This window comes from Drosophila willistoni (assembly GCF_018902025.1).
Source record: "Drosophila willistoni isolate 14030-0811.24 chromosome XR unlocalized genomic scaffold, UCI_dwil_1.1 Seg144, whole genome shotgun sequence".
Classification (NCBI taxonomy): Eukaryota; Metazoa; Arthropoda; class Insecta; order Diptera; family Drosophilidae; genus Drosophila; species Drosophila willistoni.
Window position 1 is genome coordinate 8,010,811 of NW_025814057.1, and position 27,719 is coordinate 8,038,529.

The window sequence follows — 27,719 nt, forward strand, 5'->3', positions numbered from 1 at the left end:
AGTCATAATTACACATATCTCTTTTCTGATAATCGGCAGCCGTGAAAACAATCTTAATATCTAAATAAACAGCCAATTAACTACAAATAGAAACCGCTTTTACAATTTTATCTATAAAAAGGCCAACCATCTGGGCAGCAATCAGAGTTGAAGTTGAAGAAAGAACCATGCAGGGTTCGATGAATCTTCTAGTGACACTTCTCGTACTCCTGGCTCCACAAGGAGTCTGGTTGCACAACATCATCAGGGATAGTCGACTGTTGGCCATATTTAATGGTACGGCCCCAGCATTGGATGTCCTAATGCATATTGAAACGTCTGTGGGTAGAAGGAGTCCAGCAGGAGCAGCAACAGCAGCTGATGATTCATTGCCAACTAACGATCTGGAGACCATAATACGTTCCGAGGTGGCTGGCGATTGGCAACGTGGGCAATTGATTTTGTCCTTAACTAATCGGGCTAAAACTGATGAACTAAAGCTAGCCATCTACGAGGCATTGTGGCAAGAATTGCAGCAAACTAAACAAATCTATAATCCTTTGAGAATTCTAGATTTTTACACCCAACTAAAGGATCATAACGATGTGCCATCGAATTTGCTTGATACGGTCTATTCGACATTCATTGAGCGTAGCACACAATTATTGGCGGCACCTTTTCATACATCCAGTCGTACGGCGAATTTTCCTTTAGTTGATAACTTGCTACAACGTTTGACATTTAGTAAATTGGATTATCTACGCGATATCTTTGATCTACTCTACGATATCGTTTTGGCATTGGAATCTCCCGAAAGTGTGGCTCAGCGTTTGGGTAATTTTACAGCAAATCTAACACAATTGACTTTGGCCAATTTGCAATTGCTTAAGAGGCCAGAGATAGCAAATGCAACAGATGCCAAGAAATGTATACAGGATAATATTCAAAAATTGCTGGAAGAAACGAATTTCGAGACCAAAGTCGAAATATCATTGCGTCAGGAGCTCTATCAACATATTTCGGAAGATGAGCGCATTTTCTATAGCTCTCAAAAGATATGTCTACGGAATGTGACGCAACCAAATTCATATATATATGAATGTCCGACAACTTATTTGATCTGCAGCAGTAATGCCAGTGATCCCAAGAGGGCAGCATATAGCATACAGCGAAGTATTCAAAATAATTCAGCCGGTTTGCAATTTGCCTTTTTTAATGCATTTTGGAACAATCGTTATATAGTAATGGAATCAGTTCCAGTAACCGCTGTAGCCCAGAATTTAAATACTACTTCCTTGGCCACACAGCGCGATGTCATTTTTAAGAACGTCTATAGCAAGAGCAACATTTATTGGTGGCATGTGGTCTTTGAAAATGATGGTGTGGTTCTATATGATTCCTCGAATCGTACTTCGGTTCTATGTGGCGGTGATCCATCACATTGGGATGGTATTGAGCATCATGTTTATACCAGAAATGGGACCGATTATCAAAGATATCGCAATGAGTGCACTTGGAAAGTGGAGAATTGCAGTGATACAGCATAGATAAACTATATTTAAATGAAAATAAAACTTAAACTTATATTATGAAGCATTTGAAAATTTACATATTTGTTTTTTTACTAAAGAAGTCAAGTGGTCTTGCCTATGGCATATTTTAAATGCATAATTTTAAAAAATACGTTATTTTAGTTTAAGTACGTGGAGAACATTTGCCAGTGTTGTTCAACGCCAGGCCAGCGAGTATTGTAAGCGTCATCGTTAATCGGAGTATCGCTATTAATATCGAAATTAGTAACTTTCGTTTTTCTCTTGACAAAAATAAAACTAATAAACTGTCAAAGTTTTTACAATTAAAACATATTTAGAATGGAACCGAAACGTGGTGAATACTCCATACACAGCGTCTGTCGCACTTGCCTGGCCACATTGGAGAATGTGATGGCTTACGATCTGTTCCTTACACCAGGATTGGCCAAGAAGCTGTGTATCTGCACTTCATTGTCGGTGGAGTCACAGGATGGTTTCCCAAAGAATCTCTGCATCAATTGCTTTACCAAGTTAAACGATTTGAATGACTTCCAGAAAATGTGCGTCGATTCGGTTCAGAAGTTCCAGGAAATGGTCGCTAGCCAGGCATTTACAACCGGAGGTCCTGAGTTCGATGTCCCACCTGACGATCCGGAAGAAGACATGAATTTTGATCCCTTGCTGCATTCGAAAGTGGAGACCATGGACAATGAGGAGGAGGTTATTAAAATGCTTGAAAAGGTAGACAAAGAACCAGAGGACAAGGAGGAATATGATGCATTTGCCGATGAAGATGACGATCAGGATGATGACTTTGCGGCGGATAGTGGTAATGATTATCATGATGATGATGATGATCATGATAGCAGCGATGATGACCTTCCATTGGCGCAAAGAACAAAGCGAAGCAAAAAAGATATTAAAATGCCAAAAAAGGCAACAAAAAAACAAAACAAGTCTAAGAAGGAGCCCTCAGAGAAAGGCGAGGAAGAAGAGGAGGAGGAGGAGGAGGTTGACAATGCATCTTCCTCTGACACCGAATCAAACAATGCTACTACTAAAGTTAAGCCCAAACGCAAGAGGATTCCAGCCGATGAGCGTCATTTGCATCGTCTAATCGATTGCCACATTTGTCATCAGAAGTTCAAGAAGGCCTCCTGTTACGAGGAGCACATGAAACATCATAACGATCTCTTACCCTTCCAGTGTACGGTCGAGTCATGCCGCAAGGGATTCACCACAGCCAATGGCCTCAAAGTTCACATAGAGCATGCCCACACCGAGGAATCCAAAATGCATCGATGTACTGTGGAGGGATGCAACCGAACCTTTGCTCGTCTATCTCTACTCAATGTTCATCTGAAGCGTACGCACAAATTGAAATTACCCCCACGTGAATTCCCCTGTTCGGACTGCGACAAAATCTTTCGATGTCAGACTGCTCTTAAGAAGCATATGTATAAGCATACGGGAAGGGAATTGCCATTTGCCTGTGAGATCTGTGGCAAGCGATTCCCCATTAATAGCGCTCTAAGAGATCATTTACTACGCCATGCTGGCATCAAGAATCATGTCTGCCCCTATTGCGGGGTGGGCAAAACCACACGCCAGGAGTGGAACAATCACATTCTAACCCATACCAAAGAAAAGAAATTCCAATGCCAACTCTGCGATCATGCTTCGACCAACAAGCAAGCTCTTAGCAACCATGTCAAGGTTGTCCATATGAAACGCAAAGATTTCGCTTGCCAATATTGCGGCAAAACCTTTGGCAAATCCTTTTCCTGTAAAGTCCATGAGCGTAGTCACACTGGTGAGAAGACTAGCGAATGTAAGATTTGCGGCAAGATCTTTCTGCAGGAGAAGAGCCTTACCAAGCATTTGAAAACCCACGAAAAACGCGAATTACCCAAGCCGGGAGATGGTGCTAGCGATGAAACCACAGCACAGGCCAAACCTGAACCCAAGAAGAAAGCCTACAATTCGGGACGCGTTGAGCGGGTAGACATATCCCAATTGGCTGGCACAGCTATTAATCCCATAACCTCTGTCTCTCTACCGTCATGGTCTCCAGCACAAAGTGGCGACCCGTTTAGCAAAAAGGAAGGCCAACACATTTGTCCCGATTGCGGCAAGGGTTTCAATCACATTGGCAACATGAAACTCCATTACAAAGTGGTCCATCTGAAGGTCAAAGATTTCTGTTGTCGCTTCTGTCCCAAGCGTTTTGCGAAGAAGCATTATCTCCGCGAACACGAATACATTCACACTGGTGAGAGGCCCTATGAGTGTAAGGTCTGTGGCAATCGTTTCCGTCAAGAGTGTGTCCTGAAGATCCACATGAAAGTCCATAATAAGCCACCAAAACCGCCCAAACCACCGGCTAAACCAAAGAGCAACAAGCCGAAAACTGAAAATCCACCAAATAAACGCCAACCACCATTCGAACAATTCCAAGATCCAGCTGCTGAGCGTGCCGCAGCCTCGGCCGAGCTATTGGCCTACCAAATCGAGGAGAATGAATCCAAGCGCAAGGCAGAGTTGGAGCAGCGCAAGATTCAGGAAGCAGCAGTGGAGCAGCTAAGCAAACTGGAATTACTACAAACCCCGGTTAATACCTATAACAGTTTGTATGCCCAAAAGTCTGCCGAGGAACGAAGTACAGTTGATGCCCTCAAATTGGATCATGTGTAAACTGGGCTTCCTATTAACAGTACTTTTGTAATTAGATCTTAGTACGGCGGATATTTGAATAGTTAAATTAAATTTACTATCTCGTTTAATTAACTTTATGTGATTTAAGTATCTTCGATGTTTCCAGACATATTGATTAAATTTCGACTATTCGAAAAGTCGAAATATGCTTAAGGCAGCAACAAAAAATAATGGAACTTAAACTTCCTTTGAGTATTTGTATTTAAATCATTAAATTCAACAATAAAATAACTACAAATGTGTTGCAAAATGGAAACTAATTGGGGTTTTCTTTTTTAATTGTTTTAACCTAAATTTAGATTCATAAACAGGCCCAAATTTTATATTGTTTACATAAATAATCCAATCAGGAAAACATAGTATATATAAAAAAAAATTCAAATTTCTTTTTAGTACCCTTAGCTCGATTATTCGACCTTTGCTCAATCTCTCAACACTTGCTCGATACTTAAACCTTTGCTCGATATTTCGATAATTGCTCGATACTGAGACCTTTGCTCGATATTTAGACCTTTACTTCATAGTATAGTTTTATTAGTATCAAGAAGAGGAAAAAAAAAGAAGATTGTTGAAAATCTGCATTTGCCACTGCATCTGAATTCCAACAAAACCGAAAATGAATGAGGGCAGTGCGTTATCGTCGTACTCCATTCACTCGGTGTGCCGCATCTGTTTGAATCATTTGCAAAATGGTCCCGTTTTCGATCTATTCCTAATACCCGGACTGGCCAAGAAGCTGTGTGTGTGCACATCGCTGTCGGTGGAGCAGCAGGATGGATTCCCCCGCAATATATGCTGCACCTGTCACACCAAATTGGATGATATGCATCAGTTTCAGAAATTGTGCGTCGATTCGGTGCAGAAATTCAAAGAGATGTTGGACAACAATGCATTCCAGACCAGTTTCGATGTGCTGGACCCCAGTGTGGCGGCCCAGGATATGCCAGCTCAGGAAGATGATGATCATATTAATTTTGATCCCTTGCTGAATTCCAAAATTGAAATCATTGAAAATGAAGAGGATGTGTTCAAAATGCTCGAGACTGTGGATAAGGAAGTGGAGGAGGTGGAGAAGCCACTGGACGATGATGATGATGACGATGATGATCGTATGGATAAATTCAACGATGACGACGACTACTCAATGGAAAGCGGCAATGATAATGATAGAGATGCAGATTTTCAATTAAATAGCAGCGATGATGATGTACCCTTGTCTCAGAGGACTCGACCAGCTCAAACCCGTAAGGCCAAAAAGGTGACCAAACAGCAGCAGCAGAAAAAGAAAAAGCAGCAACAAACTAAAAAGGCCAAAAAGGATGCCGTCGATGAGGATGAGGATGAACTAAGCAGTTCTTCATTTGACTCCGATGATGATGAGGATGGCGACAGTGATTCCAAATCGAAGGGCAAACGCAAACGGATACCAGCCGATGAGAGGCATTTGCATCGTCTCATCGATTGCCACATTTGCCATCAAAAGTTCAAAAAGGCCATTCGCTATGAGGAGCACATGAAGCATCATAATGATCTCCTACCCTTCCAGTGTACGGTCGAGTCATGCCGCAAGGGATTCACCACAGCCAACGGTCTGAGAGTTCACGTAGAGCACGCCCACACGGAAACATCGGAAATGCATCCATGCACCGTTGAGGGATGCAACAAAAGCTTTGCCCGCCCTGTTTTGCTCAATTTCCATATGAAACGTGTCCACAAAATCAATACTCCCCAGCGGGACTTCCCCTGCACCGAATGCGAAAAAGTATTCCGTTGTCCGACCGCACTCAAGAAGCACATGTACAAGCACACGGGCGAGGAGCTGCCATTTGCCTGTGAAATCTGTGGCAAGCGCTTCCCCATCAATAGTGTCCTGCGAGATCACTTGCTCCGGCACGCTGGCATCAAGAATCACGTCTGTCCCTATTGCGGAGTGGGTAAGACCACTCGCCAGGAGTGGAACAAACACATCCTGACCCACACCAAGGAGAAGAAGTACGCTTGCCGGCAATGCGAACACACATCGCACAACAAACAGGCTCTGGCCAATCACGTAAAGGTGGTGCACGAGAAACGCAAGGATTTCGCCTGCCAGTATTGTGGCAAAACCTTTGGCAAGTCGCATGCCTGCAAGATCCATGAGCGTAGTCACACTGGGGAGAAGACATGCGAATGCAAGATCTGTGGCAAGGTATTCCTGTTTGAGAAAGGTCTCACCAAGCATTTAAAGACGCACGAGAAACGTGATTTGCCCCGAACACAAACGAATCCCGTTAATATACCCGATCAAACTCAGCAGAATCAGGCCTCCACCTCTGCCGATGCGACGGCAGCATCGAATTTCGCAGCACCTGCTGCCCCGACTACTTCTCAAACTGTGCCCAAACACAAATCGAACAATTCGGGACGTGTTGAGCGAGTGGATATCTCGCAATTGGCTGGCACTGTAGTCAATCCCATACCATCGGTGAATCTTCCGTCATGGTCGCCTCAGGTCAGTTTCACCAAGAAGGAGGGCCAGCACATTTGTCCCGATTGTGGCAAAGGCTTCAATCACGTCAGCAATATGAAACTCCATTACAAGGTTGTCCATCAGAAGGTTAAGGACTTCTGTTGTCGCTTCTGTCCCAAGCGATTTGCCAAGAAACAATATTTGCGTCATCACGAATATATCCATACCGGTGAGAAGCCCTATGAATGCAAGATCTGTGGCAAGCATTTCCGTCAGGAACAAGTTCTCAAAACGCACATGAAGGTACACGACAAGCCGCCAAAACCTCCAAGTAAATCAAGCAAAGAAGGTGCACCCAAATCGGATCATCAGCCATCGAAACGTCAGCAACCGAAGAACTTTGAGCAATATCAGGATCCGGCTGCCGAGCGAGCTGCCGCCACAGCTGAGCTGTTGGCATTCCAAATCGAAGAGAATGAGGCTAAACGCAAGGCTGAAATTGAGCTTAAGAAGATCCAAGAGGCGGCCTTCGAGCAGCTAAATAAGCTGCAAAAGCAACAGAATACCTACGATGGCTTCTATGCCCAAAAGAACGCCGAGGAGACCTCCTCGACTTTGGATTCCCTTAAGTTTGATCACGTGTAAGAGAATGGACAGTGAATTGGATGGGAAATTGGAATTAAAGCTAGACGATTTGTTGGGATATCTACGAGTAATGTGCAGCTAAATGCTATTTAGTTTAGATTTATTAAGTAATTTTAACTACATTTTAATATGTCGGGAAGATGAATTTCCTCCACCCCCAATCCCCTCTCCCACGTAGCATATATGTATGTCCTACTATTTGTATATGGTAATAAGTTTAACCCAATTCTTTATTGGAATTTGTTTCCCCTCTCCCCCGTCTCCCAATTTGTAGAATTGTAAATGATATTTTTCATCATTTTTTTAGATACCTTGTCTCACATTCTTTTTTTTTTTGAAAGAACCGAAGGAATACACCTTTTTTTTTTGTTTGCTATTTTGATACATTTATAAATTTATTTCCCAAAAAAAAAAAAAAAAATAAATAAAATGGGTTAAACATTAGCAATTTTATATATAATATAACCTTTCTTATTTTATAATTATACACTATTTTACATTTAATCTCTATATGATTAACAATTAAAATACATATACACATATAAATTGAATTGGTTTTTCTTTATGAAAATTATTCAAAATCGGTAGATTGGGACAATTTGAATTATTTAGATGAATTCTGGATTCCAATTGATTGTTTAAGACTGCGATCTTTTCTCTAGATTTCTTATAGGTTTATTGTCCTGTTTTGAACCACAGTGCGATACTTTCGGTTATCGTTCAATGTTGGGCTAGATTACGAAAAAAATAAAAATTGTTCTAGTTTCCATAGTTTTCGAAAGTAAAGCACAAAACTAAAAAGAAAAAAACTTAGTAAGCCGAGATAAAGCAAAATGAAATTGTGTTTACAATTTTTCAACAAATAAAATCTCGAAACTCCTTCAGTTGCTCTATTCGATAAGCATTTCATAGATTTTAAGTTTTTGAATAGAAAATTTGTCTAAAGAAAAAGTCAATTTGAATTTCTTGCGCTTCGCAGGGATAATAAATAGTGGGGAATCGGATAAAAAATTAATGGTAGAAAATAAAGGGTAAGCGGATAAAAATATTTATCCATTAATACAGGGTTGCACTATCCGCCAATACGGGGGACAAATATTTGTTGTTGTTGATTTGGTTTTTTTTTTTTTGTAATCGGTTCTAATTCTCTGATGCGTATAGCTTGGAATTGGACAAATATCGAACATATCAAGCCAAAATGAATGAGGGGAGTGCGCTATCATCGTACTCCATTCACTCGGTGTGCCGCATCTGTTTGAATCATTTGCAAAATGGTCCCGTTTTCGATCTATTCCTAATACCCGGACTGGCCAAGAAGCTGTGTGTGTGCACATCGCTGTCGGTGGAGCAGCAGGATGGATTCCCACGCAATATATGCTGCACCTGTCACACCAAATTGGATGATATGCATCAGTTTCAAAAATTGTGCGTCGATTCGGTGCAGAAATTCCAATCGATGCTAAGCCAGAATATGTTTAGCAGCAGTTCCTCCTCCACAACATTCGATTTGATGAATGTGATTACCACCAGCCATACTGAGGGCCCAGCAGATGAACCCCCACTTGTGGCTGGTGGTGGTGGCTGTGCTGCTGCTGCTGGTGAGGAGGATGATCGCCTTAATTTTGATCCTTTACTCAATCACAAAATGGAATTGATTGAAAACGAAGAAGATGTCTTCAAAATGCTCGAGAATGTCGATAAGGAAGTGGAAGATGTGGAGAAACAAGAAGAGGATGATGATGCGGAAGATGATGACTTTGAAGAGGACGATGATAACGATGATCATGATGCGGACTTTGAACCTCAATTAAGTAGCGATGCTGGTGACGATGATGACTTGCCTCTAGCTCAACGTTTGCGTATAAAAAAGAAACCTTCAAAAAGAGTCAAAAAAGAGAAGGAGTTGCTCTCAGGATCTGGGGAAGACTTTGATTATGATGATGGAGATGAGTATGATGATGATGATGGTGGTAATGACTCCAAATCAAAGGCCAAACGCAAGAGGATACCAGCCGACGAACGTCATTTGCATCGTATCATTGATTGCCACATTTGCCATCAAAAGTTCAAGAAAGCCATTCGGTATGAGGAGCACATGAAGCATCACAACGATCTACTGCCCTTCCAATGTAAGGTGGAGACGTGTCGCAAGGGATTTACTACAGCCGGTGGCCTACGACTCCACATTGATCATGCCCACACAGAGCTATCAGAGGTACATTCTTGCTCGGTCGAGGGATGTGGCAAAACCTTCCCTCGTGTCCGATTGCTAACCTTTCACATGAAGAAGGTCCACAACATATCGAAAGCAGCAGCTCCGCCAAGAGATTACCCTTGCTCGGAATGCGAAAAGGTCTTCCGTTGTCCCATGGCCCTGAAGAAGCATATGTATAAGCATGATGGCAAGGAGTTGCCCTTCCCCTGCAATATTTGTGGCAAGCGATTTGTTATCAATTCCGCCCTCAAGGATCATTTGATGCGTCATGCTGGGATCAAGAACTATGTGTGTCCCTATTGTGGTGTGGGCAAGACGACACGTCAAGAGTGGAACACCCATATCCTAACCCATACCCAGGAGAAGAAATTCAAGTGCCATATATGCGAACATGCTTCGCACAACAAACAGAGCCTGGCCAATCACATCAAGATTGTCCACGAGAAGATTAAGAATTATGCCTGTCAGTATTGTGGCAAGACTTTTGGCAAGTCGCATGCCTGTAAAATCCACGAGATGACCCACACGGGAGAGAAACGATGCGAGTGCAAGGTAAGGAGAACTTTGCAAAAGGTTTTGTCTCACTTCTAATGCCAAAAATTTATTATTATTGCAGGTGTGTGGCAAGAAATTCCTTTATCCAAAGAGTCTAACAAAGCATTTGAAGACGCATGAGAAGCGCGTGCTCCGTGCCATCGAAACGTATCGTCAGCGTCAAGTGGAAATGGGAGAAACATCAGGTCAAGGCGATCAACAGCAACAGCAACTGGATCAAGTGAACCTTGGTGTGCCAAATCCCACGGGAAGTGTCACTGTGACCATAGCCGAACCCGGCGTGGGTGACCAACTAATGTCCCAGAATGCTGCCGATGAGTTGCTTAAAGTTTGTGCTGAATCTGTGGCCACCATACCTAAAGATCCGCGTCGTGTCCAGCGTGTGGACATCTCTCAGTTGGCGGGCACAGCGGTTAATCCCATTTCCTCAGTCTCAGTGCCATCGTGGTCACCCCAGACAACGAACTTTACGAAAAAAGAGGGCAAACACATTTGTCCCGGCTGTGGTCAAGGCTTCAATAATATTGGCAACATGAAGCGTCATTACAAGATCATACACGAGAAGGTCAAAGACTTCGCCTGTCGCTTTTGCCCACGAAGATTCGCCAAGGCGCAGACGCTCCGACATCACGAATGGATCCATACGGGCGAAAAGCCTTTCGAGTGTAAAACCTGCGGCACACATTTCCGCCAGGAGACCGCCCTAAAACGGCATCAGCGCACCCATGAGAATCGTCCGCCCGTCATCTCGTCCAAGTTCTATGCCGCTCGCGAGGAACTGGAGGAGCAAGAGCGCTCCAAACGTGAGGCCAAACGCAAGGCGGAGGCCAAACGTAAAGAGATCGCCGAAGCAGCTAAGGAGCAATTATCTACTTTACATAAATTGGAGTCCATTGACAAGCAATTGCATTCCTATGATGAGTACCAGGAGGCTGCCGCAGAGCGGGCAGCTGCCAGCGCTGAACTCCAGGCCCAACAGAACGAGGAGAACGAAGTCCGGCGACTGGCCGATGAGGAACGCATCAAAATTCAAGCTGCTGCCTATGAGCAGTTGCAAAAGTTGCAAGAGCAGCAGGAAATCGATAAGGCTCAAAGCTCCTACGATGGCTACTATGCTCAGAAGGCTCATGCCGACGGCACCAATTTGGATGCTCTCAAGATTGATCATGTGTGAGGTTGGCGGAGGAAAGATGCGTTTAACGCGCTTACCAATTATTATGTGTTAGCTAGTTAGGACATATTTTTGGACAGGGTCAGAACACAAGAAACTAGATTTACATATGTATATATATATATATATAAACTATATATGGTTATCACCATTCGATTCCATTTATGAAAACCAGTTTGAATTAAAGTGATGAATTTGGATTTTACAAAAAACTTATACCCTGATGTTCATATAATAAATGTACATCTTTTCAGAACTGGCTATATTATATATAGTCTGATACTGAACAACATAAAATTGAAATAAAATTTATTTGTTACCCAAATTTTGATAGAAAACTTTCATTTGAAGCAATTTATTCTATGGACGGGGACATGGAAGTAAAATTCCTAATTATTCCGATATAGAAGCTTGATTTGGTCCATTGGATTTGGTTTTATCTAACCAGAGATATATGTATGTAGTTATAGATGGATCTGATAACTAGATAAAGAAAAGGAATCGCAAAAAAAGCATTTACTTTTTTTTTTTGTATATTCCTGCTGATTTACTTTAATACAAAGTAATTCTAATTAATTTTTGTTACTCTTAATCTAGTCCAAAGTACGATTATATAATAATATATGAGTATGTATGTATATACCAGCAATATTAATCTTTTATAAATAACTATTTACAATTTGAAAACCTTTTATAACTTAACAAAAAGAATGTTTTTTAAATACTCTGCAACTTATATGTATATAATACCTGATTTCAACTATGTACTATTAGTTAGAATGTGTCTTTTAAAATGTCTGATTTTTTAGTATGAACAATTTTTTTAAGCCATGCAATGTCATATTCTCAAGATCCCAGTGTGTGGACAATGTTTTGCTATCATCATCCGATGTAATGAGCGATAAAATGTTCTCCTCAATTGTGTCATTTACAATGAAACGATGAACTGTAGTTGGTCTAAGGGAATACAATTGAGGAATCATTATTAGAAAAACATATATATATATTAAATTCAATACCCACTTGCTTTGACCAAAACGATGAATACGTCCGATGGCCTGACGCTCGTCACTGGGATTTAGAATGGGTTCCACCAGAAAGACATGAGTGGCCTCTATTAAATTAAGTCCCTTTGAGCCGCGGGATAGAGGCATAAGCAGGCAGGTGATTTTCAAATTTGGATCCTTAAAATCAACAATGTCCTGATTATGACATTTGCTGCGATACACAATGCCATTGTCGGATAATGCTTTCGCTATTTGCAGTAATATGGCTTGCCATTGGGAGAAGATCAAAACTTTCTCCTGATCGTCATTATTCTTGATTTTCAATATCAATTCGACTATATGGGTTATTTTTTTGGAGTAATCACCAATTATCGAATTCCGTTGTCCTGGACGCACTGAATAGTAGAGTCTGTAATAAAATAGGAATTAAATATCCTAATGACTACACATATAAAATACATACTGTGGTGAATCCTGCCGACATAATGGACACTTGGTAACCCCTTCACGTGACGTCTTCTTGCGCATGTTATCCAAACAGTGTTGGCACACAAAGTGGCCACAAACCATCATCACATACTGCAAAAATTATGTATTTGATTTAATTATTCCTTCACAATTGTCCTCTCATCATTATTTACCCTCTCATCATCCTGCGTCTGACATATGGGACACAATTTATCACTGCTATCCTCTTTTAAGTGATTTAAGTATTTCAATCTGCCTATGAGACGTGTGAAATTCATTTGGGCCTCTCTCATATTCATATCATTGAATTCCATTTGTTCATCCAATTGGCATTCCAAGAGGCGATAATTCGATTGCTCTTCCGGATCAGTTGTAAGCAATATTCGCATTTTCGACATTTCCAATTCGTCAAAGGCCTTAACAATATATTCCACTTCAATCCAATATTTAATTTGCATTTTAACCAAACTTTGTAAGCATGTTAGGGTATCTAATTTGTTTTGGCATTCCAATTGAAATTCCATAAATGATGATTTCGTTTTAAGAAATGCAAATATAACTACAAATAGAAAATATATATATACCTATATATAAATAACTGAATAAAATTGAGATTAATCATTATACGCACTTTTAATAATACTGATTTCCACACTGGGCTTTTCTAGGCCATCAGTTATGGCTGCCTCTAGATCCAGCTCCTTGTCAAAGATTAAACACTCAAATTGATTAAGAGTATCTCGAATTTTACAAAGACGACAATGGCGACGCTTCTTTTGAGTTTCTGCGGGTTGATCTGAAGGTTTGGTATCCTATAATGCAAAAATAATGGGAATTAGTTATAAAATGTTTTACGCAAATTTAGGATGACTTACCAAAATATCTGCCAAATGGCAGTCAGACACGCTGCGTATAAAATTGACCACCTCTTGGGCAACAGCAACTCCTTCTTGTACCGCTTCGCATGCCTTATTGGTTATATTTTTCAGATAATCGAATTCCTTTTGTAAATTACGCCTCAATTTGTCCAAACGTTGATACCAGATGTCGATTATATAAATTAAACCCGACACAGAGCTAACATTCTCCATTTTTTCACGATTTAAATTCTGTCGAAGGAACTCATCGTAGATCTTGTAACGAATCGCATCAAACGAACTGGCCGATTGACTAACCAGAGTTGAAAATACCTGAACAATGCTACTATCAAATTCTATTTCTAATTCTTTCAATTCTTGAAGTTTTTGCTCATAGGCTTGACAGGCATTACGTAGAACTTTTGTATTATCTTCCAGATATTTCCATTCCAATTTCTTTAATTGTACTTGCATTTGGTCACATGATTCGGTAGATAATTTAATCGGAGGCATGGCCAAATCACTTGCCTGCAGTAGATTATATATGGCATGAATTTGAAGAACACTGTCCACTCTAAAAATAAAATGAAACTTGAGAAAATGTATATATAACTTAAACCCTATGATTTTATCTTACGATATACTCTTTTGCTGATAATCCTGGGCCAATTTCAACAGCAATTTATAATGTCTTATTGCCTGTGAGTAATCCTTTCGTATGAAATAGATGGCAGCCAATCCATTGTAGGAGGAGGCCCAAGTTCTTAGTTCAGCCTTGCATTCGGTTTCATTGTTCGATTTTAAATGCATTAGTAAGTCATGCGGATTCAGATAATCCGTTGAGGATACATTGGTGCTAAGCACTGGTATGGAACATGTCTGACGGATGCGAAGAAATGGCTTCAATATATTTCTTAAGAGTTGTGACGAAATGGTTGCCAAGCAGGAGCTATTGTCGATCACATTGTAGCGCTCCTGTTTGGCTATCACTGAGAAAAATTGATCCTGGCACTTGCAGTGCTCTTCACGATAATACAATGATTCCACATTACTCAATTCTAGGCGATGCACAATCTCTGTTTGCGGTGGTATACCCAATTCATGTTCAACTTTCGATTTACATGTCCGCCAGAGAGTATGTTGCAGCAAATCTAAAAGTGGTCCTGGATTGTGATTCAATTGAAATGCTTTATCAACTGTTTGCCAAGCATCGAGAGGGCCGCAGGCAACCATTGAGCCAACAAACTCCATTAAAGGTGGCAAATCATCAATCGTTCCGGTGACAGCCCAACGATTATGGGCCGGCAATTTGCGTACCATTTCCGCTGCTTGGGATGTTGAGGATTCAACCATTTGAGCCTCATCGAGACAAACGCGCCACCAATTGACCATAAGAAGCGGCGACGATGGTCTCATATAGCGTTGACTATGACGCAGTTGGCGGTCGCTTTTATAGTCCGCCGTATGATAAATTTCCTGACGCAATACGCCATAATCACAGAGAACCACATCGTAGGACGACAATTCCAAAGGGCTAATCCATGAGCCTGAATGCAGGCCGTTGTACAAAAGAATCTTTAGGCTTGGGGATATATGCTTCTGTATCTCATGATACCATTGCATTTTAATGGCAATGGGAGATACAATAAATGTGGTTTTCGATTCTATCAAATTTGGCATTCCAGATGCAGTTAATTCCGACCAACAACTGGGACAAATGTGATTCGAGTGAATTTTATTATTATTGGCAATATTCATACATTTGGCATGCTGCCACAGACGACAATTACTGCACTGAACTTTTTTCTCTCGTTTTCTAGTGCAGATGCATAATGTATCTGCTTCTCGATATTTTCTACGTTTTACTGGCACTTCATCGTCCAAGTTTTCGAACATATCTACCCAATATCTATTGTCAAATGTGGTCTCATCTCGTGGATTTAGCAAGACCATTGCCAGAAATTCCACTGTCTTGCCAAGGCCCATTTCATCGGCCAATATGCCACCGGGCGGTAGGCGGATGCGTGGTAATTCTCCATCGTATGGATAAAACTCCAAACAGTGATTGTGCTTCAGGACTCGATGATTCCCATCAATGGCTTGGAGCAGTTGTACATTGCCGGGTATATCATAGTTCGATTGTTCCCTTTCCACCATCCAATGAACTGTCCTCTCTTGATACTTTCGTAACTTCGATTGAAACGAAGATGGAAGATTAAGCAATTTTTCCCCATCAGATTGCCTGGCCTGTAGATGCCTCTCATAGAGGGCATCATATAGTTTGGCTGTGACGTAAGTCTTCAATGGCCTCTGATGCAGATGCTCTTGTTTGGCTACCTCAAATTCTAAGCTAGGTATATACTCTGGAAAGACTATGGGCAGTATTTCACCAGCAATTTGAAATTCCACCTGGCGAGTTTGATTGGCGGTTTGTAAATGGATTAGAAGCAACTCTTGTCCACTGGCAGATGCTTTGAAATTTATTTTTCGTGGTCGACTTTCTTCACCTGGTAAAAATGAGTGTGGGAACATGAAAGTGGAAGAGATATATAATTTGGACGCGGCAAATTTGTACATACATTTTTGGATGCAATGCTTTATTGATTCGGCGTGTTTAACCAAAACTTCCGTCAAACGATATCGCTTCTTTCCGTAGGTAAAAACGGTGAGGTCTTCTGGTTGATCTGGACCACAAATATTGGCTATCTCGCATAAAACAATCGCGTTAGCCATAATCTTTGTTTGTTCATGTTTTAAATTTCACAACAAAACAATGCCATTAACAGAGCAAACTCAAATTGAGCCATGGGTACAAACAGAAAAGATTACACAAAGCAAAACAAAATGTGCAACTATTAAAGTAAATAAAAAATCCAGAAAATACATAATGTTTATTTCACTTTTTCTATTTTGCAGATATATTTTCTTTTTCAAATACTGATAAATATAGGATTATCAGTTGTATAGTAATATTATACAAAGTCCGCTAATTAAAATTCATAAAATTGCATTAATGACGTCACACCGAGCAATGTATGTACATATGTACATACATATGTATGTACATATGTACATACATATGTATGTACATGCTGTATCCTATACATTTACTGTTAGTCAAGAATTGAGTTAACGAGCTGTCAGATTTAAATCGATTATTGCGGCTCATTATCGTTAATCAAAACTAATAATTATAATTAAAAAAAAAAGGAAACGTCAATATTGTAAGCAGAAATTATACGAGTTTAAACCAAAACTCTGGCAGTTCACCATATTTCTTTCGCATAAATAAAATTTTAGAAAACCGTGTCACTTTGCATGAAGAGGACATTCTCCAAGAATTCAAAGTTTGAATTAGGTATCAAAAGCTACAATTATTATCCCGCAATTTAAAATCAAATATTCCGCTTATTCCGAAATTAAACGACCTAAAACAGCTTAAGAATTTGTATTGTTAAAGATTAAACTCAAGCTTACGCAAGATGCCGGGATTAAAACGAAAAAGTTTTTCGATTGAAAAAAAGATTATGATAATCCAGCGTTTGGAATCTGGTGAATCGAATGCATCTCTCTCTAGGGAATTTGGTATGAGCCATTCAACAATATCAACAATCAAGAAGAACAAAAACCGAATAGTTCGCCGTTTGAATTCGATTTTCGTGAAGCCGAAACGTGGGAGAGCCGAAACAGATGACGAAGTCGACGAATCTCTTATACAGTGGTATAAGCTCAAACAAAAACAAGGGGTTCCCGTAAATGATCTTGAGATTCAAACAATGGCCAACTTTTTTGCTAAGCAGCTCAACATTTTTAATTTTAACTGTTCGGATGATTGGATAAATCGATTTAAAATCAAACACAATATTAATTTAGCAGAACAAAATAAGGCAAGAAATATACTCAATATTATGATTTTATAAATTTAATAAATCATTTTTTAACAGATTGATGAAATTGAGCAAGATAAAGCAATTTCGATGCTTTACAATGCCTGGATCAAAGAGGATCAAGAAGATGATGATTCCTCAGTCAAAGATAAAAAGTCATCAGTTGAAAAGCCACCCAATGAGGAGCCACCCAAAAAATTCAAATTTACGAAGGATAAAACTAAAGATGATGATACCATGCGAAATCATCTCTTCTATTCATAAAGGTGTACGAGATTCTTGTTATCAGAGAAAAGATAACTTAATGCAGTAAAAAATCACAGATTACTTTTAGTTTAGTTAATAAACATAAATAATTATTTGCCTTAGGACGGGACCATAAAGTTTTTCAACTGCATTTATCATTGACGTCACGTCGATAAATATACCAGTTTTACCTTACGTCGTTGGTTAATGCCATTGAGCTTAGGGCAACTCACAATGAGCTAACATTTGGGCTTAGTTGATATCGATTATATTTTTTATACTAAACAGTAGTCGATTGACTTGACTTACAATCGATAATCGATTCTGCAGCGTGGTTGATAAAAAACAATTGAAAAAAACCTACCAGAAAAGTGCAACAATTTGTGGTATAACTCAACAACAGCCAGAAAGCGATAGCCTTGTAAGTGTGCAAAGCAGCAACGAAACAACAAAAAACTGTGCAAAAACACCTAAGAAAATAAACAACAAACCTTTTACGCCTTACCTGCTGCTGCTGCGTTGTGTGTTGAATTGACTTTGACTGAACTGAACTGAAATTGACTTCCCCCGCCCGCCTGCCCTGACAACAACAACAACAACACGACAACTCATTGCTGCCGCCCCACTATTCCACCCCCTCTTCTACAACTGCTTAAAACAAATAAAATAATAAAAAAAGTCACACTAAATCAAGAAGAAAAGCAAAAAAGAATAAAAAACGAAAACAAAGTAAAAACAACAATTAATTGCAATAAAACGGGATAATAACAGCCTAGTAAAAGAACAAACATTACCCGTTCCCCTTTACACATCACACACACACACACACACACACCGCCTCCCGCCCCCCATTTCCAACGAGAGCCTGAAAGTGTCACCGCCAAGACGTACGTCCGAAAAATGTTCTGGGACAAGGGTTATGCGCCCTCAGCGAATATAGAGGCGCTACTAGAAAAGGAGGTGAGTGATTGACCCCCACCCCTTCCCTATCGTCAGCAAATTAAACACTTCCCACATATACATATGTATATGTAAATAAATAATTGTAGAATTCACGGCTGGAGGAATTTCTAGATGAGGAGGATATACTGCAAGAATGTAAAACTCAAAAGAAAAATTTGGTCAACTATTTTACACGTCCCGAGGTCATAAGACGTCTGGTCGAGTTAATTACAACCGAACCATCAGAGGATTTGCCCATGGTGCAGCGTTTTCGCTATGCCAATATGTCATGTGAGATACTCACACTGTAAGTGAAGGAAAGGATCGATTGATCGATCGATCGATGTGCTAATTGTCTAATCTAACCCTTGCAAAGAGCTTGTTGAAATTTTCAAATATCCATATTTGATTATAAGATTATTTAAAAGAACTCTGTAAATGGTTAAAAATATTTTTTATTTCCTCAGTCTTTTTAACAAGCTCTAACAAGGTTTCTTTTCTTAACATCTTAAAGGCATGCTCTTTGGACAAACTTAAAAAGAAAATGTATTAAAATTGTCTCTTGTCTCGGGCTCCTGCCTTTTGTTTATCTATTTTGTAGAGGCCTGCCGTCCTTAGATGAGAAGCTATTAACCGATGCGGACACATTGAATTTGCTTTATTCATATCTTGAAAAGGAACCACCGTTAAATCCATTGCTATCATCATTTTTTAGCAAAACATTTAGCATGCTCTTTATGAAGAAACCAGAACAGGATTGGTTTCTGTATCAACATATGTGCCTACAACTCCTCGAGTATATTAAATCGCAGAAAACATTTTTGGATTACATTTGTAAACACTTTGACACGCCAGTTATACCCGATCTGATAATGCAAATGATGAAGGACATCGAAGGTGGTCAACTCAAACGCAACCTATATGAAGTGAGATAATATTTTCTTTCTATTATGTAATTTATTTAAAATTATTCTATGTATATATATCTTTCTTCTAGTGGCTAACCGAAGATAAAATTGTTGATAGACTGATTGCAATATTGCGTAATCCTTTAGAATTCGATAAACATGCAAATGTTGCCGACTTTTTCTGTGATCTTATTAACCAAGGGCGTTTAATGCGTCAAACCGAACAGGAGAATGATTCATTTGAGCCAGCATTCGATGGCTCGAATCCCATATTAAAATGCATTGAATCAGCTGAGACAATTGAAGCCTTGTTAAATGTGATTTTGGAACCAAATGCTCTAGAGAGCACGATCTTATCAGGAATATCGGTTGTACTTACGCTTATCAAGCCAATTACATTCACGTAAGTTAGAAAAACAAATTCTCTTTGTTTCTTGTATTTTCTTTCTTGCAAAATTGATATTTTTTTTTTTATATACAGTGATGAGCCGAATTCAGATAGGCAACGTTTGCTGCAAAAGCGTGAACGTGAATTCCATCAGGAAGTGCAGGAGACTGTGATTAATGTGATGGCGCCACGCCTTAAGGAATTTGTTCATGTGCTCAAGAACCCGCCCGAAGTGAGTACAGGCTCCATTAGGTATCCATTTTGTAGCCGTCACTTATGTACACATATATTTGTTTATAGAAACCCACACTGGAGACTACAGCGGCTATATTAACGCCGCCTTTTGGCAAGACGCGACTTCAAGTCTGTCGTGTATTTACAGCACTTTTGGAAACTAAACACGAGACTATACAACAGGCGTAAGTTGATCACTTTGATGTTGGTGATTCGGTGAAATATATGTACATACATATACCATATACATATTTATTTCTTACTCCACCCCACTTCTCGTTTTCAGTATATGCTCGACAGAATATTTTAGTCTTTTATTGGACTACTTTAAGCAATATTGTTGGAATAATTTCTTGCATAGCGAATTGGAGAAAGCATTACATTTGGTTTTCTATAATGAGCTATCAAACAATAATACGGCCACCACAGAGGGCACAGATTATTTTACAGCCGATTTTCTAATTAATGCATTTCTCAAGACCGACGAAGACGATGAGGTCGAATTGAAGAATGCACTGAACGATGTTAAACGTGCTGAGGGTGGTAAAGATGATCTAAAACCAAATGCCAATCAGGATAATGCATCAGATACTGATGCCAATCTTGATAATGAAAATGAAAAGTCCAAGATTATTGAAAATGAGGCTGCGGCAGCTAATAACGAGACGGAAAAGGAGGCAGCCTCTCTCAATGATAATGATCAAGAGAAAATCTCGGAGAATCATATTGAGAATGAGAATAATGAGAAAAATGAGGCGACAGAAGAAGAGTCGACGCTCAATGATCTGGATAAGACTAAAGAGCAAGCAAGTGCTCCACCCACAGAGATGCAAACACATGTAAGAAACAGTAATGTAAAAAAAGAATAAGAATTGATTAATGAATTTTTAAATTTTCAGCTTATTGTCAACTGTAATTTGGTGGCGAAATTGTTAGACTATTGGCAACACAATCAACAGGCACAGTAAGTGATCATCAGATCTATCCATTGCATATCTCTAATCAATTTAATTAACAACTCTAATTTCTTTCTGTGTTCTATGTTGCAGATCGGCTGAAAAGGGACGACGTTTGGGTTATATGGGTCATTTAATTAAAATTCTACGTCATGTTACATCTTGTATATCAGAATCTGAACATATCGGCTCACTGATTGCATCCCAAATGACGGATGAATCGGATTTGAAGCTTTGGCAATCTCTAATCGATGCAGAAACTGGTGAATTCTCTTTGGCTGTCAAGCAACAAACAAAATTGCTGGCCAATTGTAATCCCCATGAGGAGAATGAGTATTCGGCTGGTGGAGCCAAAGATTTCCTTAGCGAAACAAATGCCTGGGATATTGGTGCCTTATCCTATAGCAATATGGGTTATAGTGATTTGGATAATACACTACAGGATATTGTGTTCACCATGGATAATGATCAGAATTTGTTTCAATTCGGTCGCAACATTGACGATGATGACGACGACGATGATGATCAACAGCAGCATGGCGGCGGAGATGGTCTTGGTCCCGGTCACGGCATGTTCACCAAAAACTCCATCACATTAAATAATCTGGCTGCCGATCCCTGGGATATGGAAGTACAATTTGCTGATATGGCTGGCGTTTCGACAGCCCAATCAAATACTGGAACTGCCAATTGGGGTACCGATTTCAATAGTGGTGATAATTTTGCCGATTTTGATGCTCACTTTAGCACATTTGGCAGCGATTTGGGTATGCCAACCACATCACCGCCTCCGCCTGCAGTTGAGGAGACTGAGGACAATGATGCATCATCAACACCGCATCAAGCCGCATTAGGCACAGATGTGACCCAAACCGAGCAAGATGCCCATCATGATGAGCAGCACAAATCAACTTCATCAACTGAGTTAAATGATTTGGATAAACAATTTACCCAAGATATCGATGATGATGATCATCATCATCATCAGAAAGCCGAATATGATAATAATGCCAATGTGGAGAAAGCCTCCAGTCAAAAGATTTTGAACTCGGATACCACAAATTCGATTGTTACACGCTTGCAATCGGTTCTTCTATACGGCGGTGAAGATGACTACGAAGATGATGAGGGCATGTGGACTAAACCTCTTGGCGGTAGTGCCGATCATCAATTAGATGACAGTCAGACAATATCGCCACAGCAGCAAACCGTTCCCATTTCAAATGGACCAAACAGCAAACTAAATGAATTGTAAGAGCTTTAAATATTTTAAATGTTAATAATGTGTTTAAATGATTATTAGACGAATGTCTAGTTTTTATGTATATCTACCACTTATAGTTTCATATAAATTAGTTCCATTCTAGTTAGCAATTTCTTTATACAATTCATTTAAGTCCTTAATATCACAACTTTATTAGTAACAAAATGATGTGACTTGCTTTTAAAACTTCATTTCATTAGATAGTAATCAATATGGGGTTTAGATTCAAGATGTATTCCATTTTGAATGCTTGCAGGCAGCTTACATCTAGAATATAAACATGTTCTATTTTAATCACAAATAGTTTTTGATTCACTATTCTCATCCCATTTGTCTTCTCTTTCTTTATAAATTATTTATAGCAATCATACAAACGATAATAGCGGCAGCAGCAACAACACGGTGGATGCCCATCAGGCAGCAGAAGCCGCTAACATCACATCAACGGAGCAACAGCAGAAGCTGAATGCAGTTACAACCAATACGAACAATGTGGAAATTGCAGCAGCTGCACCATCACCACCAGCACCAACACCAGCAGCAGCAACGACAACCACATAGACAAACACACACAAGCACACACACACACCCAAACACACACACACACACACACACACACTGAAAAAAACAAAACAAAAGAACACACACCCACAGCTCGAAGCAATTAATTGCAAATTGCAATTTGTATAGAAAAGAAAGAAAAAATGAAAGAGATGTGAGAGTATATGTATGTAGAGCATGTGTGTGTGGATTGGGAAAATTTGTAAAAACGAAGTAAATGCAAAGCGGAAAAGAAGAAAGCAAAATTGTTGTTGATGGAGATGGAGATGATGAAAAAATGCCTTTGATTTGCTCTTTGGTCATTTCTTATATACATACACATAATCATGCAAAACATATTTATATAAAATATATATACCTACCACATACTATTACTTATACGTACATACACTTGTATATATATACATGTATATATATATTGGTATATATATATATATGTGTGTATATATATCTAAATAGGCTGCATAGTACAAGAAAACAATTTGTCGGCCGAGACCCGCCCAAAGCATAAAAAACAAAACGAAACAAAAAGTGAAATTGAAATGTTGTTAATGATTCCTTCTGCTCCTCGCTCGTATTGCCAATTACATATGTATATATATATATATGTATATATACAAAAAAAAAAAAAATATATATATATATATATATATATATATGTGTTTTAACTGTTTAAGTAAAACTGAACTTTTTCCTTTCTTTCCACTTAATTTGCCGTTTATTTTATTTTCTTTTGTTTATCATTTTTAAATACTCACAAAAAAATGAGCATTATTTAAAGTTTAGTTTATTTTGTATAATTTTTTTTTTTTTTTTTTTGTTTAATTGGAGACTTGTATTTATTAACCTATCACACACATGCATACACACACACACACAGGGCCGTGCCCAGGTGCCCCAGCGGGGAAGGTTTTTAAGTAGTCTAGTTACTTTTATTACCGAATGAATCCTTTTAAATATAAACAAATCTACAAACATTTTTACTTAGTTCTCATTTTGTAATTTGTTCAATTTATCTACTTAAAAAGTTTAAATTAAGCGTTTGAAATTGTTGTTTCTTTCAAATTTTCAAAAAAATATTAATATTTCATTAATTTATGTTTGTTCTGCATGAAAAATGTTTCATGTTAGGACATTTCTCCTCTCTCCTATAAGACATTAACCTGCTTACGGCCCTGAATCCACACACACACACACATACACATGCTGAAAGCACAAAGAAAGAGGTACGCATCATGTATTAATGAAAGGTTTATATGCATGACCTTTATGCCATTACAAAATCGGTTAAACCAAAAAGATAATAACAAATGAAACAAAAATTATTCAATGTCGAAAGTACAAAAACCAAAACAAAAACTAGAAAGAAAAAAGAAAAACAGAAGAAAATTAACAAGCATTTGTCACGACACGAATACAGATATATGTATGTATATATGTATATATCTGATCATTCAAACATCAAACCCTTTTTGTTTTCTACTATTATGCTTCATGAAGACTTTCCAAGAAGACATTTTATTTGTATTTTTTTTTTTTCTTAAATATATCAGTAATAATTTTTCATGTTTTGTGTATTAAAAGAAACGTTAAGAAAACTAAAATGAAAGAGAAAAAGAAAGAGAAAGATAAACTAAAAGAGAAAGAGATATACCAATATGCCATCTTTTGCTTCCAAATATAATTACATTTTAAATTATGTTATACAAAAAAAAAAAAAAAAACAAAAAAAAAATATCAAGAATTACTTAAAAAGTAAACCAATGTTTATTTTATAACAAATTGCTCAATAAATATTTGAAAAAGAAGTACATACAACCAATTATGTATCTATATAATATACCAAGGGCTATATCAGCATATCAACCAAAAAAAAAGATAAAGCAAAATGTTGATTTCGATTTTCGAGGAGTTTCATTTGAGATTTAAACAAAAATAATAATAATAATACTAATACAAACATAAAACTGTTTTGTTTGCACAAAAAGAAAAACAAAAAAAAAAACACGAAAAAAAATTTACACAAATAGCTTGCTTTTATTTTTGCAAAAACAAAAAAATAACGAAAAAAAAACTACAAAAACGCAAAGAAAAAATAAAATGAAAAGTGTTTTAACTATCTCTGATGAAAAACTGTGATAATTCAATGAAGTTGCAGGGTATTTGATAAACAACAACAACAAAAAAATTTAAAACAAAACACACATACACCTTGAATCACACTTATACACATTCACTTACACACACCCACACACACGCATACAAATATAACACTAAAAACAGAAAAACGAAACGAAAGAAAACGCACCCCAACAATCATCATAGAAAAAATTAAATAATTAACGCAACAAAAAAAAAAAAAACAAACAAAAAAATATTTGAACAGCAATATTAACTGCAATTGAATTCGTAATATTTAATAATAATAATAAAAAAAAAAAAAAAACAAAACGCAAAACTACATTTGTAATAAAGTTAATGAATTAAACTTTTAAGTAAGATCCAGAGATTGATAAACTTGAACTTTTTGCTAAAAAATTATTGAGTTAAAACGGCTTTGTCAACTAACAAAAAACAAAACAAAAATCTAAAAAAAAAAAACACAAAAAAAAAATCTAAAGCTAAAGTTTAAAAACAAATACTCATATCAAGAACCAGCCAATTGTAAAACCTTTGTCATATGTATATATTGTCTTCCCCTGCTCCTAGACCCCTCGTAAACCAAACACGTCACCGCCAAACCACCAAATGATCCTGTCCTGTTATCCTAATTAGCATTAATAACCAAGTATATCGTTAGCTAACTAATGTCTGCTCGTCTGTCTGTGAATTAAAAGTTTCTATTGAATCAATCCTCTCTTTGGCTAGGAATTGGAATCATAGATATATAGAGATGGTCCCCCAGTATTGCTTATACTTTAAACTTTCTATAGCCTATCATTATGTTCCTATGTTCATTTCAACACCTGAACGTCATTGGCCTACACATGATTAGTTTCCATAGTTGTTTTCTATGTTCAAATTAAAGTTAATAATGTAGAATTAGTAAATGTTTTTAGGCTGTGGAAAGTGAAAGTAAGCCGAATGGTTTCACAAGGTATATAAGTAGATTCTGTTGTTTTCTGCAATTTCCTATAGTCCTAAATGAATTACAAACAATAGTAATTTGTAAATCAAACAAGGATATACTTGGTATTAATGATTCTAGTGTGTTTCTTTTTTTCTTTTTGGGTAATATGGAGTTGTAATAGAAAGGAAGTTAATTTCAATCTATATATACATATATATACATATTTGTACATATATATAGGCTTCGGATTGTATCGAAGTTTGTTTGTTTTCCGTATTGTGAAATCGAGTCCTTCCCTAAATGTGCATATGCCTTAAACCTATAAAGCGAGTTTTTGTGTGTGTTGAACGAAAGTTCAAAAATTAATGAATATGAAATAATAATAGAAGTAGTAGTAAACACTTTTTACATACTGTGTGTCTTTTTAATTTTAAGGCCAACTTACATACATACAAACAAACAAACAAACAAACAATACATAAATGCTTCGTATCACATATATACACACATGCATACATACAAACATACATATATACGAGATCATGTGTATATACATACATATATAAATTGGTAGACAAAGTCTTGTAGGCAGCTTTAAGCATTGTAATTGTTTCATTACGAGAACAAACAATAAAACAAAAAACAAAAATATGTACCAAACGTCCAAACAAACAAAACAAAAACAACAAAAAAAAAAATCAACAGAAAAAACTAACAACAATTGTGAATAAACAAAAGTCTTCAGATTAAACTAAATTTAAATGAAAAAAATAAGTAAACAAAAAAAATTTGCTCTACAAAATAATATATAGAAATTAAGCAAGGTTGTAATTTATGTGGCGCAATTACAGAACACAAGAAAAAAAAAGAAATAAATTACTTATAAAATAATAATAAAAATACAAAAAAAAAAACATAAACTTTGTATTTTTTAAGTCTAAGCAAACAACAAACGTACATTTTTCTGTCTGTGTGTGTTCAAGCAAGTTCAGTATTTCAATTAAGCCAAGTTAAAACCTTAAATCCTTCTCCCTAGCTCCCTAACCCACAACTCCATGAAAAAGGTTTCCAACACTGTAAGCCCAAACAACAACCAAATAAAAAATCATTTAAAAATCTCTCTACTTGTAAAAAAAAAAAAATAAAATTAAAGAAAAACCAAAAAAAATTAACTAACAACCAGCGGGAACAACAACGAGGATGAATTCAACTGTAATACAACTTTAAAAATTAATAATGAAACAAAATAAAAACGAAATAAGTAAAACCATACTCAAATTGTTAACAAACTTACAAAATATTTTGTTAAACAAAATACTTACTAACCAAGAAAGACAGAGAAAGCGAGAGAGAGAGAGAGAGAGAGAAACAGACAGACAGAGAAAGATGAGGTGAAATACAGCTAGTGAGTGAGTGACAAAAAGAGATAGAGAAAAGACAGAGAGAGAGAGAGAGAGAGCGAGAGGGAATTAAGCGAAAATTAAGAAGAAATAAAAAACAGAACCCAAGTGTGCTTCATGTATGAATTTATGTTTAGATATATACACAAAAACCGAAATACAACCGATAAATGAAGAACAAGATGATGAACACAAAACGTATTCCTAAAACTAAATAAACAAAAAACGAAAAAAAAACCATTAACAATTGTCAAACAGAATTTGCATATT

The 27,719-nt window shown here is 37.7% G+C and overlaps 7 protein-coding genes across 9 annotated transcripts; 6 read left to right on the top strand and 1 right to left on the bottom strand.

Moving 5' to 3' along the window:
• The first annotated feature begins 141 nt into the window (after window positions 1-141).
• LOC6639579 lies at window positions 142-1,583 on the top strand. The gene has a single exon (XM_002061924.3). The coding sequence runs from the start codon at window positions 168-170 to the stop codon at window positions 1,524-1,526; it is 1,359 nt and encodes a 452-aa protein (XP_002061960.1). The 5' UTR covers window positions 142-167; the 3' UTR covers window positions 1,527-1,583.
• A 168-nt stretch (window positions 1,584-1,751) lies between these two features.
• LOC6639578 (zinc finger protein 540) lies at window positions 1,752-4,482 on the top strand. Its single transcript, XM_002061923.4, has one exon. The coding sequence runs from the start codon at window positions 1,851-1,853 to the stop codon at window positions 4,203-4,205; it is 2,355 nt and encodes a 784-aa protein (XP_002061959.1). The 5' UTR covers window positions 1,752-1,850; the 3' UTR covers window positions 4,206-4,482.
• A 269-nt stretch (window positions 4,483-4,751) lies between these two features.
• On the top strand, window positions 4,752-7,871 carry LOC6639360 (zinc finger protein 791). The gene has a single exon (XM_002061922.4). It carries the CDS (start codon window positions 4,843-4,845, stop codon window positions 7,318-7,320), a length of 2,478 nt encoding a protein of 825 aa, XP_002061958.1. The 5' UTR covers window positions 4,752-4,842; the 3' UTR covers window positions 7,321-7,871.
• A 462-nt stretch (window positions 7,872-8,333) lies between these two features.
• Window positions 8,334-11,545, top strand: LOC6639359 (zinc finger protein 91). Its single transcript, XM_002061921.4, has 3 exons — window positions 8,334-8,351; window positions 8,482-10,087; window positions 10,152-11,545. The coding sequence occupies exons 1-3, from the start codon at window positions 8,335-8,337 to the stop codon at window positions 11,262-11,264; spliced, it is 2,736 nt and encodes a 911-aa protein (XP_002061957.2). The 5' UTR covers window position 8,334; the 3' UTR covers window positions 11,265-11,545.
• A 375-nt stretch (window positions 11,546-11,920) lies between these two features.
• Window positions 11,921-16,390, bottom strand: LOC6639358 (E3 ubiquitin-protein ligase SHPRH). The gene is made up of 8 exons (XM_002061920.3): window positions 16,173-16,390; window positions 14,231-16,100; window positions 13,612-14,167; window positions 13,368-13,548; window positions 12,910-13,295; window positions 12,732-12,847; window positions 12,285-12,677; window positions 11,921-12,218 (listed from the first exon to the last, which is right to left on the bottom strand). The coding sequence occupies exons 1-8, from the start codon at window positions 16,324-16,326 to the stop codon at window positions 12,050-12,052; spliced, it is 3,825 nt and encodes a 1,274-aa protein (XP_002061956.1). The 5' UTR covers window positions 16,327-16,390; the 3' UTR covers window positions 11,921-12,049.
• A 393-nt stretch (window positions 16,391-16,783) lies between these two features.
• Window positions 16,784-17,851, top strand: LOC124460686 (tigger transposable element-derived protein 4-like). Of its 3 annotated transcripts, none has more exons than XM_047012069.1 (3): window positions 16,784-16,951; window positions 17,031-17,480; window positions 17,538-17,851. In XM_047012069.1, the coding sequence occupies exons 2-3, from the start codon at window positions 17,076-17,078 to the stop codon at window positions 17,742-17,744; spliced, it is 612 nt and encodes a 203-aa protein (XP_046868025.1). In that variant the 5' UTR covers window positions 16,784-16,951; window positions 17,031-17,075; the 3' UTR covers window positions 17,745-17,851. The 3 variants fall into 3 exon arrangements, with proteins under 3 accessions (XP_046868025.1, XP_046868023.1, XP_046868024.1); XM_047012068.1 differs by having other exon boundaries at window positions 16,785-16,951; window positions 17,054-17,480; XM_047012067.1 differs by having other exon boundaries at window positions 16,784-17,480.
• Window positions 17,852-18,430: 579 nt separating this feature from the next.
• Window positions 18,431-22,990, top strand: LOC6639260 (serine/threonine-protein phosphatase 6 regulatory subunit 3). The gene is made up of 10 exons (XM_002061919.4): window positions 18,431-18,686; window positions 18,776-18,975; window positions 19,270-19,594; window positions 19,666-19,979; window positions 20,058-20,196; window positions 20,265-20,383; window positions 20,485-21,037; window positions 21,098-21,162; window positions 21,248-22,405; window positions 22,781-22,990. Exons 1-10 carry the CDS (start codon window positions 18,627-18,629, stop codon window positions 22,977-22,979), a joined length of 3,132 nt encoding a protein of 1,043 aa, XP_002061955.3. The 5' UTR covers window positions 18,431-18,626; the 3' UTR covers window positions 22,980-22,990.
• Window positions 22,991-27,719: the final 4,729 nt, after the last annotated feature.